Source organism: Dermacentor silvarum, chromosome 6 (assembly GCF_013339745.2).
Source record: "Dermacentor silvarum isolate Dsil-2018 chromosome 6, BIME_Dsil_1.4, whole genome shotgun sequence".
NCBI lineage: Eukaryota > Metazoa > Arthropoda > Arachnida > Ixodida > Ixodidae > Dermacentor > Dermacentor silvarum.
This window is the reverse complement of record NC_051159.1, coordinates 107,992,645-108,008,367: the sequence shown is the minus strand read 5'-3', so window position 1 is coordinate 108,008,367 and position 15,723 is coordinate 107,992,645. Positions and strand designations below refer to the sequence as shown.

The 15,723-nt window shown below is 42.5% G+C and overlaps 1 protein-coding gene across 1 annotated transcript in view; it reads left to right on the top strand.

Annotated features, from left to right (window-relative positions):
- LOC119455820 (methylcrotonoyl-CoA carboxylase beta chain, mitochondrial-like) overlaps positions 1-15,473 on the top strand; it is a 30,564-nt gene extending 15,091 nt beyond the window's left edge. The window contains exons 9-17 of the mRNA XM_037717296.2: positions 1,230-1,329; positions 1,745-1,840; positions 3,074-3,146; positions 3,237-3,313; positions 4,415-4,481; positions 5,820-5,976; positions 8,367-8,481; positions 13,123-13,208; positions 15,253-15,473. Coding sequence (XP_037573224.1) covers positions 1,230-1,329; positions 1,745-1,840; positions 3,074-3,146; positions 3,237-3,313; positions 4,415-4,481; positions 5,820-5,976; positions 8,367-8,481; positions 13,123-13,208; positions 15,253-15,370 — 889 coding nt within the window. The 3' untranslated portion in view covers positions 15,371-15,473. The remainder of the gene's footprint in view (positions 1-1,229; positions 1,330-1,744; positions 1,841-3,073; positions 3,147-3,236; positions 3,314-4,414; positions 4,482-5,819; positions 5,977-8,366; positions 8,482-13,122; positions 13,209-15,252) is intronic.
- The last annotated feature ends 250 nt before the right edge of the window (positions 15,474-15,723 follow it).

Genomic DNA, 15,723 nt, shown 5'->3' with positions numbered 1-15,723 from the left:
ATGACGGTGGTGCGACAACAAACACAGGCTCTATATTCAAGGTCCAACAATAATTGTCCGCGCCAACTTTATCTTCTTCGGAGAGAGAGATGCTTGTGCTCGTGTCCCTTCCTTCATTGTCTTCATTAGTGGTGACAATATTGTTAATTTCTTGTGCTGTTAATGCCTATGTGTGGCTTCAATCATTCATTCCTTAATGTCTTCTAATATTGAAGTAACGTGAAAAAATGCTGGGGCCGTTTATGTAAGGATTTTGTTTCCTTCGATTCTAATAATATCATGTCACCTGTTTAATTGAGTGGCCAATACTGGAAATAATGAGGGCTTAGTGTGAAATGAAGAAAGGCAAAAAGAGTAGAAAAGTCGCAGTTTCGCCCTAAAGGCGAAGCATCGATTGCGATAGCAAATTAGTAGAGAGCTATACGAAGCAAGGATAGTGGTTAAATGGACCGTATAAAGTTGTAAACATTACCTTACTAACTAAATAGACAAGCATGGTGTCACGCGCGCACAGGTAAACATGAGCACATCTCGCTTTATGACCGCGGAAACTCGCTGTGAAAACGCGAGTGACAAAGTGCGCGCGCAGCAGCGGGCAAATTGACCTATGCGCTGTCTCTCGTCTCGCTTCAACGTGAACTAAATGTCGAAAGCACAGCGCATATGAAGCTACCGGCACTCGGTGCATGCACTTTATCCCCATCGCAGATCGCTTTGAAGATGAGGCCTGCGCTGTGAGCAGCAGCCGACGGAGCAAAACGCACACCCCCTCTCCCTCCCTATCTCTCTCCATCGCCTCGCCCCCGTGCCTTGTGCATGAAAGAAGAATGCGCGCTTCCAGCCTGCCTTCCTCCCTCGCGTGTGCTACATTGAGCCGCGATTGCCGGCTCACCCTCGTACGCTTTCACTCGCACACACAACGTAGAGCGCACGGCGACGATTTTATCGCCGTTGGACTTTATATGGAACCTCACAACGATGGTGACGCTGACAGCAGAAATGTGCTTGGAGTGTCCATATAATTGCCATCGCAATAAAATGAAAAGAATTGTTACATAATATGAGCCCTGGCTTCCCAGTTATGTGGGCAGTTAAACAAGGTAATCTTTAAAAAATACATATTATTGTTTTGTAAACCTTACATTTTTTTAACATTCAAGGCTCCTAAATAATGAACCCTAATTCTTCTTGATGTACTACTTATTATAATTTTCACAATGTGCTTTCAGGATGTCAGGTGTAGCAGACCACTACGCCAACGATGAGGTTCATGCCCTGCACATAACACGGCGGATTGTCAGCAATTTGAACAGGAGAAAGCCGGCTCAGGTGACCATTCTACAAAGAAACATAATTTGGAATTAAAGTGCAGCGGGGCCTTTAAGAAAACTTGTGAATGTTAAGCGCCTTGTGTCATCTCGTGTTGCTCCTTTGGCACCAAGGAATCATTTTTCTGAAAAAAAAAAAAAAATACTCGGTGTATTAATACTAAACCTTGCTTAAATGTTGCATTACAATGAGGTTCCTGAAATGCATTCCTTGATATTAGCTGACTCTCTACACGGCTCTACAAACCAGAGATGTACGTTTTCCTTCATGTGGCAAAATGACTACGACGCACTAAGCTAGATAGATTGATAATATTTTTGTTACTTAATAGCAGCCAGTCACTAGCTGAAAGAATGTTCAAACATTTTACAATCATTGTAAGTCATGTTTTTTTTTCCTTGTCCTTTGTTTGCAGATGGTGACTACGGAGGTTGAGGAGCCAGCTTTAGATCTGGATGACATATATGGCATTGTGGGCGACAATCTCAAAAAACCGTATGATGTGCGAGAGGTACTATTTCTACATATGTTTCTTGTGCTATGCTGTGATAACTCCATGGTTATGTAAAAATGGTCGGAAATTGTTGTCAGTTATCTCCGATGCAAGTAATGGAAAACAAGAAAACATTTATGGTTCTTTCTTTCAAAAACATTTGCCTGATATAGGTACGTTGGTTAGTGTTATTGGTGAGAGCAATGGTTACTCATAATAAACATCATCCCGATTACGTCCACTGCAAGACAAAGGTGTCCACGAATACACCTGTCCCAAGTCAGTGAAACCCACCTTGTGCATGTGCATTTTCCAATGTCATCATCTCGTGTATTGCTCTTCCACCTTTGACTGTATTTTGCTGGCTATGAAGTTGCAGATTCAACTCCCTGCTGTGGCAGCCAAATACTGGTGCGGGCACAATGCAAAACCACTTGTGTACTGTTAGATTTAGATGCACATTTAAAAAGCACAGGTGGTCAAAATTTATTCCCAGCGCCTCGCCACAGCATCTCGCATAGCTCTAATGTTGCTTTGAGACGTTAAACCTTATGAATGAATCAATCTGTGACCTGCATTGGCCTCTCATGGGCATTTTGAATGCTTCATCTTGCCTGCAGCCATATGTCTATTTGTGTGCACTTCCCAATTACTATATAAATTGTGTACTTTGCACAATAGTATTATCGTTAATCATGTAAACATATAGAAACACCACAGAGAGAGAAAGAGATGCGTGCTAGCAACTGTCTCGTAAAACAGACACCATGCCTACCTGCTTGAAGAGGAGAGGCAAAAAAAAAAAGAAAGAGGAAGGAGATAAAGAAAAAAAGAATATTCAAGCATTAACAAAGCACCGGAGAATTTGTGTTGAATATGAGGGACCACACAGAATAACAAGGCACCTTCATTCCTTTTGTGTACAGTTAACTTTGTGATAAATGTTGCTTGAGGTTTTTATTTGAATCCCACTCGTAAACTGCTTATGTTATGTGATAGTGTTACTATCACTTCAGGTTTATGAGCAATAATGCTGCTGGTTTCACTTTGAGTCTTCCTTTTCCTCAAGAGAAAGTTGCTGCACATATTTACAGAATGGGCGTGCATACCTTAGTTGATCCGCATGTTGTTTTTTGGTAAAGCACCGACCGTGTGGGCATTTTGTCTTGCCTGCCTTTCAAAGGTCTCTTGTGCCCCTCCATGTTTTTTTTTATATGGAACTTTGTCTTGTACCGTACCATTATTTCACAGGTTATTGCAAGAATAGTTGACGGAAGCAAATTCGATGAATTCAAAGCTTTGTATGGAGAGACACTTGTTACAGGTGACCAATTAGAAAAATTTTTTTTTTTTGAAATTTTCTTGCAGTGGAGTTCATCTTGCTGCTTGCTAAACTTATGGTCTTATTTTGTAGGCTTTGGAAGGCTATATGGATTTCCCGTTGGTATCATTGCAAACAATGGGGTTCTGTTTTCGGAGTCAGCTCAAAAAGTAAGTCACAAAAGCTTGATCCATTGTATGTAATGATCTTGTTGGTTCTTACTAATATGCTATTACAGTAATTGAAATAGCTTGGAGTAACGCTTGAAGGGGACCTAAATATACACAAATGCTTGCTGACAGGAATTGTTTATACGCAATTTATACGCAATAAAACCCTTTATTTTAACACAAAATACAATATTTTCATATTGTTCCAACCTGTGCAAGGTTCTTGAAGATTACATTAAACTCATTTTGTCTTCAGTTCAGTTATTAGCAATGTCTTGCAATGCTGGGTTCATCATAAGTGATTTGACAAAACTCTGAAACACCAGATAATCATTGAAAGCAGAGATAAGAACATTGTACAAGTATCTGTAGTAAGTGAGCTTGATTGTGAAAACGGAACTTTTCAGAAATGCAACATATCCGAACTTGAGCTTGTTGGTATGGCTTCATGTTAGAAAAATGGTGTAAATTATGTAATGCAAAAAAGTAGACAATGACATATTGTTGGCTACAGACTGAACTATTTATTGTGCAGCCATAGTACATATGCTGAAAAACTGGAAAAAAGAAAACTGGGAAAAAAAAGCAAAAAATGCAATTTCTAAAACAATTTTTACGATAAAGAAGATAAGTCAAGTTTTATTGAATGGGATGCACCTGAGTAGAAAGTAATGTTAAAACATTTCTGTAGCATGACATACGACCTATGATAGCGAGTTTGGCTAGCAATCTTATTCATAGGTTCAAGGCCCGGGTTTATATATCGCTGATGGAAAGTTGTCCAGCTGTCAGACAATTTGCAGCAGGCTCTTGCATTCTTTAATTCAGTCGCTACCCCCTTGAGGATAAGTGGGAAATTGACATTGAAAGAATGCTGACATTGAATAAGTGTAACCTGGTTCACAACTGAAATTCTGGGCAAGTGGGCAGCTTGCTTTCATATAATAAACATGAAAGGTGATCACATCTTGCATGATCACAAAGTGAAGACCATAATTAAAGAATTAAAGACAGAAAATAACTGCGTAAAGTTGCTGTTTTATAAAGTGAGTGCTGAAGGAAATATGCACATTGCAATTATGTAAAATTTCCACTTTGTAGGCTGCCCATTTTATAGAGCTTTGCTGCCAGCGAAACATCCCCCTGATCTTCCTGCAGAACATCACCGGTAAGCAAAGGCTATTTTTTGTTTGTTTGTTTGCTCTGTGCTGCATGCAGTAGGAAAGGAAGGAGAGCTTCATTGTTATCTTTTGCACTCAAGAAAACTTGCATTATAAGGCCATTTCTGTCTGTTTCTGCCACCCATCTTAGAATTAGTGCAGAAAATGCTGCAGCCACATTTTAAACTTCTTTTTGTTACAGTGGCGACTGAATAATTTATTTTGCCGATGCTGACCAGGGGCTATCTTATCTGTCAATAATTTTTAAAGCACACCACTTTCATCATCCACCGATTAGATCGCTGCAAACCGACATGACAAAACAAACTTGTGGTTGTACACATTCATTTCCCGTCAGCATTGTTTTCGCACAGGCATAAGTTTCATAAGGCGGGTAAACCTTATTTAAACAAATAGTGTCCGAGTTGTACTACACTTTGTCTTTTGAGGAGTGTGTGGCTATGAAGTCTCCCAAAGCAGGTTCTTGTGATTCTGACATAACCGGATGTAACAAAAGATGTAATGAATGTGATGCTAATGTGACAAAAAGCTAATTTTTGATGACTGGCTCATTGTGAACAAGGGACCCGTACAGATCCTAAAATGTCATTTTTTTTTTTTTCACACTGGTTAGTAACCTGTTCTATTAATGATACTTGTAGTGGTTATTGTGACATGTGCTGTTGACTAGCAGCCGATGGTACCTTGTAGAACTTTCAGGGAACCAAGCTCACCCTAGAGTAAAAGGTGTGAAGGGGAAGAAAGGAGTTCGTTCTGAATGTTCACTGACAGGACAAACTGCAAAAGCAATGTGGTGTCAATGAATGCATCCTGTTCCAGTGAGACATCATACTGGTTCTTAGGTAAAATCACAGTGAATATCTCTGGAACGAGACAAGTTTTTTCTTCAATTAGTTTTCTTTCTGAGGAAACTCAGTTATAGCATAGCGATACTTTCAGGTGGATTGGTGGTGGATACTTTCGGGTGGAAATAACGGATTGCAGAATTATATGTCTACGCAGTTGACACAGCATGCTTTGCGGTTCTACTTATGAGACAATTACTAATGCAGTAAAACTGAATTCAGTATTCTGACACTTGCCACGATTTGAGAACACATGTCAAAGTTGATGAGCCAGTCTCCTGCTATTGCTGCCATGTTTCAGGTTACAAGACTTCGTTGTACAGTGCCTGTGGTGCTTTAATAGATCATGTGTTGCCATAATAGCGAAGTGTTGTAAGCAATTTGTATGTGGCTGTCTCACAGACAGGATGCCTGATAGCTTTGCCATGTGTGACGTTAAACGTCAGTACTGCGCATGCTGTTGTACCTACCATGTTGCAGGCTTCATGGTTGGACGGGAAGCTGAAGCTGGAGGCATCGCCAAGCATGGTGCTAAAATGGTCACCGCAGTAGCATGCGCTAGTGTGCCCAAATTCACGGTGCTCATTGGCGGTTCCTACGGTGCTGGCAACTATGGAATGTGTGGCCGCTCCTACTCGTGAGTCCAGCTTGCCACAGTGAAAAAGAAATTCTAAATTTTTTGAGTAAGCAAATGAATAGAACTTACCAAGCATTGTGAAGCATTTCATGGGGTACTGTACATGAAATTTCTCCAAAGTCCTGAGATCTGATCACTGAGTACAGTCAACTTCCGTTAATTCAACCCTTATAGGCTCAACGAAATTGATCGAATTATCCAGCAGTTCAAATTAAACAAGATGGCAAAAAAACACTGAAACACACTGCTGATTCATTTGGCACTATTTGCCCTATCAAATTTGCCCCTGAATCAAACGCGCGCCCTCTTTCTGTATGGTCAAAGTAGAAAACTAACATAAAAATGACATTGAAGCTCCTAAACAAAGTAGAAATCTAATGTGTACTCGATGTTTTAGCAAAAAAAGGCAGCGATCTGTTATGTGTTGTACAATGGTTACTGGCTTCCTATAGTCCGCTTCACCGCTGTACAGCCATGTTACGCGGTAAAGCAAACGAACGCTGCTTATGCAGTTTTGGTTTTGTATCCGAATGCATCGTGCAGCAGTTCTCAACCCAATTTTCTGGGGGAAAAAAAATTCATTCGTTAGAGTGAGCTAAATCCCGTAGTCAGACATTGTGAGCTACAGTTATTGCTTGAAAATCATCCTAGGGTAAGCCAAAAACAGGCCTTTTCGACAGGAGATCACATGTGTTCAGTGAATTTACTGTCTCTTAAAGGGTATTCACACGAGGGAGATTTTCGTGGGGGATATGGGTCGAGTGATATCAGCTGCCTCAAAAAATGTCGCAGTTTCACCCGAAAGGCGAAGCATCAATTGCGATTGCAAATTATTAGAGAACTATACAGAGTAAGGATAGTGGTTTTATCAGCTGTATAAACTTGGACATGCAGCAGCACCAGCAACGCACAGAACTGTTGTCGACGCCGTCGGTGTTTTGCCCGCGCTCGCACCGAACGCGCGTGGCATTGGTGACTGTTGCCGGTGCCTCTGGGCGGCTCGGAGGTTTTCGACGAGATCAGAATGGGACGCTTGTCGAGCAGCGTCGGAAATCTTACCCACCTTCTCGCCTCGCAACGTTTTTATATAAATATGCATTTGGTGCCGCAGCTAAATGTCACCTCCCCTCCCTCCCTCCCGTCCCCCCACGGCCTTTCGCGCGATAGAAGAAGTCGCGTTTGCTATCTATATATGGTGATTGTAAAGGAGGAAACACACTCTTAATTCTGCAGCCCTTCAGGGAGCACGGCGCAGAATGCGCGTTTGCTCTCCGATGTGCGTTCACTCCCTCTGAAAGCGCGCGTCCCTCGCGCCCTTTTATTCGCACATACAGCGTCCGGAACGTGGCGACGATTTCATCGCCGTTAACGTCATACGGAACCTCACGGCGACGGCAACGGCAGAAATCCGCTTCGGAGTGTCCATATAATTGCTATCGCAATAAAAATTCCTTGCAGACGTCCCCCACTCACGTGGCCAGCGTGGCAACTGGGGAGGGAGATGAGTGTTAGCAGACTACTGTGGTGGCTTCTACTCTCGACATCACTCTTATTTTCTTCAAGTTCACCTTGTTGTATGCTTCAGATGTAGTGTCCCAAACGCACTAGAATTGTTTGACCAGCAACAAAATAAAAATGAAGTGGCGTCGTCGCTTAATTTGGCGCAAGTGCGACATGCCTTCGGAAATGTGAAAGTGCTGCCAACTATATAACAACAAAGCGATTGCAATAAGTTGCCGCCCTCTGAAGCAGCAACTTGGTCAAGGTTTCCAGATGAAATTCTGCTGCCTCCCTCGCCAAGCGGGGATTGTTTGTTCTGTCAGGGACAGAAGGTCCCCTCTCCCCGAAGATATGTGGCGCTGGCATGGCATCTCGCAAAACTCTGACGTCGTTGTCATGTGATGCGCACTTCTCATGTCGACAGTCAGGATTTCTCCTGTGTGTGAATACCCCTTAAAACTCCACTAAGACAGACATGCTGCCACTAAAGGGGTCGCTATTGAAGTCACCATAGGGGTCATGCACGTGCATGCTGACTCGTCAAGGTTGAATTATTCGGTGAAGGTCAATTTTAGGATCGAAATAACGAAACTTTGGGCCCACAAGAATGCATGGGCGCCAGTTGGGACCTTTGGTTGAGATCGAATTAACAGGAGTTGAATCAACCGAAGTCTACTGTATGTATCGTTATTGGCAGTTGAATTTTATAGCTGTATTCTGTATTGGTATGTATTAATGCAGTTGTGAAATTTGTCAGGCACTGTCTCAAAGATGCATTTTTTAAGTGCTATTTAATAAGCTTTTTTTTTTCTAGTCCTGTCGGAAAAATATAACTTCACGCATGGTTTCTAGCTGTATGTGCGCATACAACTTTGTGCCTTGTGTTTCAGGCCGCGATTCCTGTACATGTGGCCGAATGCCCGTATCTCCGTGATGGGTGGTGAGCAGGCAGCCGGCGTGTTGACGACCATTGCCAAGGATCAGAGAGCCAGAGAGAAGAAGCCTGTAAGGACATGCCTAGTACCATATAGTACTACTGCATTTGCATACCATTATGTTGCAATGCTCTGCACAACATTGAGGAAGAAGAGTATGAGCTCGGGGGGCTGAAGAAGGTAACTCTTCATTAGAGTTGTACGACTGGAATCTTCCAATGGTGGGTGACTGCCTAGTGAGCGACGGTAATATTGAAATGCAGATTGATATCAGGACAACATCCAGGTACTGTGTCAAGTGACGGGAAATAGGGCCAACATGTTGGCAGCTTAAACAAATCTGCCGGTCATTGGATGTTTTGCCATTTTGCTGGGTTGTGAGATGGCCGAGATGACCTATTGGCGTCGCAAATAAGTAATTGCAGTAAAGGTGCAGGTGTAGGATCGGTTGATGGAACAGACGGACTGAATTCCAAGGTTTGCCAACTCTTCGTGAAATGACAGAATGGATCAGGGAAATCGTTAGTCGACAATTGTTACAATAGGTCTAGGAGCCAACAGGCGACGCGCGTCGGCTTTGATCTCTCGGTGAGGCTCCTGTACATCAATGGCTGATGCACAGAGTGAAGGTCCTGACACGATGAACTAGCAGCCGTATTTAGATTATGCTTGAACTGGTGCACCGGTATGATGATCTTTTTGCTTCTTCGAAGTGCCGGCATTCATTAATGACGTTGGAGAGGATGAAAATGTTCTTGTTCACTAGAAGATTAAAGGCTTGATCCGCTATGCCCTTCAGTATGTGGTTCACCTTGTCATCCTCTAACATCTGCTCATCAACCTTGTGACAAAAGGCGAGAACGTCCTGGTTGTACATCACATCATTTAGTCGACGTCTGGGACTGGGACCCAAGTTCCTTTTTCATGGCTCACTGACAGCCAACAGGCTTGCCAAACAACTTGTGGAGCTTTTCCTTGCATTGCTCTCAGCTTGTGAGTTCTTCCTCTCAGCTCTAAAACCAGACCCGTCCTGTGCCTTTCAGGTAGAAAATTGTTTTCCAGCATACAGGTCTGGCCTGCCTGTTATGTGTGCTGACATGCTCGTACCTTTGGAGCCATCCATCGGCATTAAGATTGTCGGTCTCGGAAACATCCCTGGGTCATGGGGCTGGGACAAGATGACTGTCAGCGTCATAGTAGTGGTGGCTTCTGTCAGCCTGATGTCTGTCCCTGCACTGGCTCTGTCGGTCGACATGCTTCTGGTGACCAGGCTAAGTCCACTTCAGAGCTCCATCATGCACAAGCAGTACCCAGCATCTCCATAAAAAATGCTGCAAAAGGAAGAAGCAAAATGGGAAATCTATTTACAGGATGTACACGATTCACAGACAAGTACACAGCGAGCCAGTCACTGCAGCATCGTCATCTTTACTGCCAAGCAGTGATCTTCTTCCTCAGGGTCGTGCAGAGCATTGTAACAATATTTAAACAAGGTGGTCTTGGCGATAACATAGCTGCTCAAACCACTGATGAAATGCGAAAGGAATTAGAATGGAATCATTACGTGTCCTGATCCTGGTTCTCCTCCATAACATGTCTGGTAAATTAATGGTAACAAGAATCCAGGTTTTGGATAATATGCGCAAGCATTGAAGCACAATATTTTTCTCAAAGAAAATCAAAACTTAGCTGGTAGTGTGTATCTTTTATGAATAAATAAATGAATGAGCAATGTTTCTCAAAGACATGGAAACTTGGCTAATCTGAGGGAGATGATGCTAGAGTTTACCTGGAAGAAAACATCCTGGCATGATTGTGTAACTGCCTTTAAGAGTAACACCAAAATAAGAAGCAAATTGAAATTGGACTCGTTCTTCTTGAACACTAAAGTAATTCTTGTGCAAATTGCATGTCATGTGATTGAATAATGAATATGCATTTATAGGTTAAGTGTAATTGTCTAATCATCTTAAGAACAGCCTCTAGATATCACCTATGCAGACAAAGCATGCATGCACTGGTGTTTTTCGGATGTGATGCAAATTACAGTACATTGCCTCTGAGATTTTGGGTTCGCCATGGGCACCAACTAATTTCGCAGGTCATGCCAAAGAGCTGTGTTGGTTCTCATTGTTTCGGGTTTGGTGTCACTTCGAGCAAGCGGAAATGGCGCCATTTTATAAAGTTTGTGTCAAAAAGATAGGTTTTTGCGAACTTTTCGCGATGCATTCACTAGCTTTTAAACGTAACATTTTTCACGAAGGCTGCTCTATCTAAAACTAGCCTCTTTACACCGTCCAAAATTTAGTTGCCATTGGCTCTTAACTCTAGTCAAAAAGTGTTTATGTTGTTTAAGACACAGGATTTGTTGACTTTAATGAAAAACATGGTGCGGTGATGCTATTGGGGCATGCAAGACATTGCTCTCATCACTGAACTGATCTTGCAGTAAGCTTAAAAATTAAATCCTAGTGAAATAAGGTTACAGTGATGTAGTCATTGTATGTAGGTATGTATAACCTTAGTGTAACTGTTTTCTGCATTCTGTTTCTACAGTTAATGAGGGTAATAGCACCGGAAGCCATGTATTTATACTGCGTGACATGTGCAGCTGTTAGCCGCCTGGGGCGTGCCCGAAAACTTTGTAAAAGCAAGGCCAAGTGCGGCGCACCTGTTGGAACACATCTGCGTATACACTGCTTATGTGACATGATTGACAATTTGATAATTTAATGGATCTAGTAGCAATTCTACATGGCGGCTTGCTTTCTTTTCTTGCTTTAAACATGATTTTTATACAATAGCATTTAGCCGACCAGACAGTTCTGCCTTGTCAGGCGGACTACCTAGAAGGTCAGCACTAGTGGCACAGCAAATTGCAGTGCTCAATTGGCTAATTATAAAATAATAAACTTTTGATTAGTTACGGCAAACGTTACAATTGCATAATTGAAGCTGGGTGGTAACGACTAGTAGAGGTTTAAATACACCTGTCCCCACATTGTGCTACAATATTATACCTGCCAACCTATTAACATTAAAATTAATAAATGTCCTGCAGATGTAACACCAGAAAGGTGGATTGGGGCAATAGCTTGCATTAAAAAAAAATGTGCAATGAGTGTGCACTTTTTGTGGAATTTATGTGCACTTTATTAATGGTGGTTTATCTTTAGATGTAGCAAACTTGGAACAGCACAAACTGACAAGCAAAACACTGTTGCCGTTGTCCTTTGCTGTTGCTGATTTTGCTTGCTTCAGAGACTTGTCTGAGTATACAAAGTTGTTCCAAGCAGGTGTCTTTATGGTGTCCTTTCACAATAAGACCTCCAAGAGTACAGTTGGAGACTGACGTGTGAAACTTTTTCGTGAACAGAATTCATTTTTCGTACATCTTGATGAAACAAGTCATAAAACTAGAAAAATCCTGGATTCGTAAACTTCGTTGAAAATTTGGGAGAGTTGGCAGGTATGCAATATACTTTGGCGTTCTGGTCCCTATTTTCCAAAATGCGTGCCTCACACATTGCAGGACGAAACTTAATTGGAACGCCAATGTACATGTACTTTGGGGACGCATGTGCCTAAGCTGGGGTCAGTCTGCTCAGGATATTGTAAAAGCTTCAATGTAAAGTCAAGCTCATCGAGTGCTGGCCTCTTGCATGCTCTGAGAGAGTCCTGAAGATATAAGTTTCTTAGGTTATTGAACTAATAAAAAAACTCATTATTCTTTTATTAAGACCCTGAAAAAGATTTAGCATTTGTAGCAAAGAATTGCGCATACCCTCCTCCTCATAACCTCCTCTTTACATTCCCTCTTCTCCATCTAACCACCGCAGCATCAGAACTAATCCAACTCTACAAAGAAAGTTCTGCTGTAAAAAACATAGGACGAAGTCATGTGTCCTTTTTGCAAAAGATCACTGGGACTAGTAGTAGTGGTTTAATGTGGGAAATGATGCTTATTTCTGCAGCCCAGTATGGAGCACGGCACAGCGTAAGGGTAGGGGAAGTGGGAGACAAAGATGAGAGGAAGGGAAAAAAAGGAGAAGCAGCAGGAGCCTCGACTGTTGATGGAGGAGGCCGGTGATGAAAGCAGTGGCCCGCACCCCGCCGGCCACATCACCGGCCTCCTCCAGTGACAGACGAGACTCCTGCTGCTTCTCCTTTTTTTCCTTCCTCTCATCTTTGTCTCCCACTTCCCCTACCCTTACGCTGCGCTGTGCTCCCTATTGGGCTGCAGAAATAAGCGTCATTTCCCACATTAAACCACTAGTACTAGTAGCTCATAGCAACAGTGCCTCGATCACCTCGGCAGGCTACACTAACAACTGTTAACATCACCATGCTTCTGCTGCTCATGGAGACAGCCAAGCTTGGTATGCCTATTAATGTTGGCAGAATGCAAAAGTTTGGCTTTGTCACCATACCTTGAGTGCAGGTGCTTTAGTGCTGTGCAAGTTCAACTTTTTCACATGGTGCAACAGCATGGTGTGAGCCTGTGGTCCCATAAGAAAGGGTGTGGCAGAAATGGTAGTCGAAAGAGAATAGAGGTGGACTGGCAAGCAGCAAGAGCCCTCGCGCCCAGATTCAAAAACATGACGTCATGGTGATGGCCTCTCCCAAGTTCGTTCTTTCCTCTACGACTTAACATTTGTCGCAGGTATTCTGTGTCACATTGGCTTTGTCCCACACTGTCACCACTTTTCAGTGGACAGAAGAAGAGGAGAAAGCCATCAGGGATCCCATAATTCAGAAGTATGAAACTGAAGGGAACCCATACTACGCAAGTGCCAGGTAGGCTTGGCACATCATTGATGACTCGCTCATGCTGTGCTTTCGTTCATGCAATGTATAGTAGCTTCGATGAAACTGTTTAAATATCACAAAGGTGAAAATTGCATAAAATAAAAATATAAAGTTCTGATTCCTGGGCATAATGACAGAATGCGAGTAAACACACTAGAGATTACGTCAAGCAGCAAATATAAAGGAGACTTAAACGAAAAATTGCCTTATTTATTGTGCCATGTTCAATCTACTGTTGTGCATATGTTTTGTTAATGCAAACAATACATGGCTATAGAAAGTAATGCGCGCTTTTATCCTGTGCACATCTTTGTTCCAGTTTTCTGCACTGCACACCCGAGATGTGTATTAATATTAACCAAGCTGACAGTATGTGTTTGAAATCATGGTTTATCTTTAGAGTACTAATAGCCTACTTGCCAGCTACCTCATGCGTCTCTACATGTATGTGCAGTTATAGCAGCTGCATTGTGTTAAGGCAATGGCAGTGTTATCATAAACAAAATGCAGAAGCTGTGCTTATAGTTTGTAAATTTCTGTGCCTTATTGAGTAATACAGTGGTGCTAATATGGCCTGTATAGCCATTAAGAACTGATTGCTTAACATTGCAGCTTTGACGGCTTGTTTCTGCTGTGCTTGAGGGAGAGACTTCACTTTCACATTGCTGTCTGGTAATTGCTGCATAACCAGAGTGTCAGAGCAGACATTTTTTTCATTCCGGTTCAACTCCAGAGCGATAATAAATGTTCAAACTGGTTTGTGTTCTTTTGCATAACCCAAGAATAATTACAGGGAAGCAGCATACATTTATTTTAACAAAAACTTGACGGTGCTCCTGAGCTGCATATAATGATTTTGGAAAAGTATGTGTGCTTTTTCTCAGGTCGCAAGTAGTTGAAAAAAAGATCACATTATGGGACCACTTCGCAGAAGCTATACATAATCTCTATGACACCTGCTTCAGTTTAAACAGCAGTGTAATCAAAAGTGACTGCCCAACTAGGAAGCACTTCCTCATATGGGTCTCCTACCACCACAGAACTATTTTGACAGTCACATGCTCACAAGTGTATTATTAACGTGCCTGTTGAAAACAGCACCAAATGTGCTGCTGCTTCTAAAATGACAGCAAGCCCTAGAGAATTTACAAATGAGGCAGTGTGGTTGAGCCACAAGTGCAGGCAATGCATGGAATAACACTTTCAGCGCCACTGACGTACCGGTACATTTCCACATTTCTGTCCCGCCAAGATCCTTTTGACATTGCTTTTATCAGATAGAAATGCGAGGACCACACCAAGAGAGCATTTGCCATCATCCGCGTCATTTTTGCCCAACCAAAATAAACCGTTTCATTCGTTTTATAATATCCGAGAAAAAAATAAACACACACACACGACGCTGGGGGTGTGTCACCTCCGAAAAAAACCTGACACTCAAAGGGTTAAAAGTTCGTTAATCACTATAGACTTGTGAGGGCCAATTATCCTGCAGCACACAGAACCTTTAACTAAGTGGCAATCGGCATGGCATTTGCTCCAGACCAACACCTTCCCTAACCCTGTGGCCTACAGACACTGTTACCCAGGTCTGTATACAGTCGAATGCAAAATTTGCAAAGGCAGGGCAGACCTCCAGCACATAGTTTGGTTGTGCCCCCTCAAACCTAGTTACGCCCAACAGAAAGAACACTCTTCCTTAGACATTAGAACTGCGGAGCAGTGGGAGACCGGGCTGCTCAGCTCTGATCCGGAAGTGCAAGTTCGACTTGTCCGAATGGCTGAAGACTCTGCCGGGGTCCAAGGACTCCTAGCTGCTGCCTATAGGGGGAAAAAGACAGAAGAGGATCTCCCACCTCTTCCCCTTCCCTTGAACCCATCTGGCACACATTAAAGTTATTATCTCTCTAGAGAAGGTGGCCAACCTGAATCTTTTAACATTCTGGCTTGCTCAGAAATAATGTTTTTCTTAAGTTTATGGCAGTTTTGCTTCAGTATCCTGTGTGTAACAGCTTTTTCTCACATGATGCAGGATCTGGGATGATGGTGTTATAGACCCCGTGGACACAAGAAAAGTGCTGGGACTCTCACTAAGTGCTTCTCTGAATGCTGTGATTCCAGCCACCCACTTTGGAGTGTTTAGAATGTGAAATGTCAGTGTTGTCTTTTTTCTACGTACCTAGAACACAACACAGCTTTTATGTGTACATAGTTCGCGTGGGCTGTGTGAAAATAAATGTAATGCGAAATTTAGTTTTTGTTGCTTCCTTCTGTTTGCAGGATATTATTATGAAAGGCACCAATAGTTTGCTGCTTCTGGACCTTGGCAAAGCAGCAAATTGGGCTGGTTGGTTGGGATTAATTTTTATGGAACGATAACAGAGCATGTTGATGATGACCATTAGCCTTCAAAACATGGCACGTAGTAACTGCAGGAATGAATGAAGAACTGGAAAGGTAGAACTGGGAAAAAATGACCAGTGTGTAACTAGAATTCTGACCA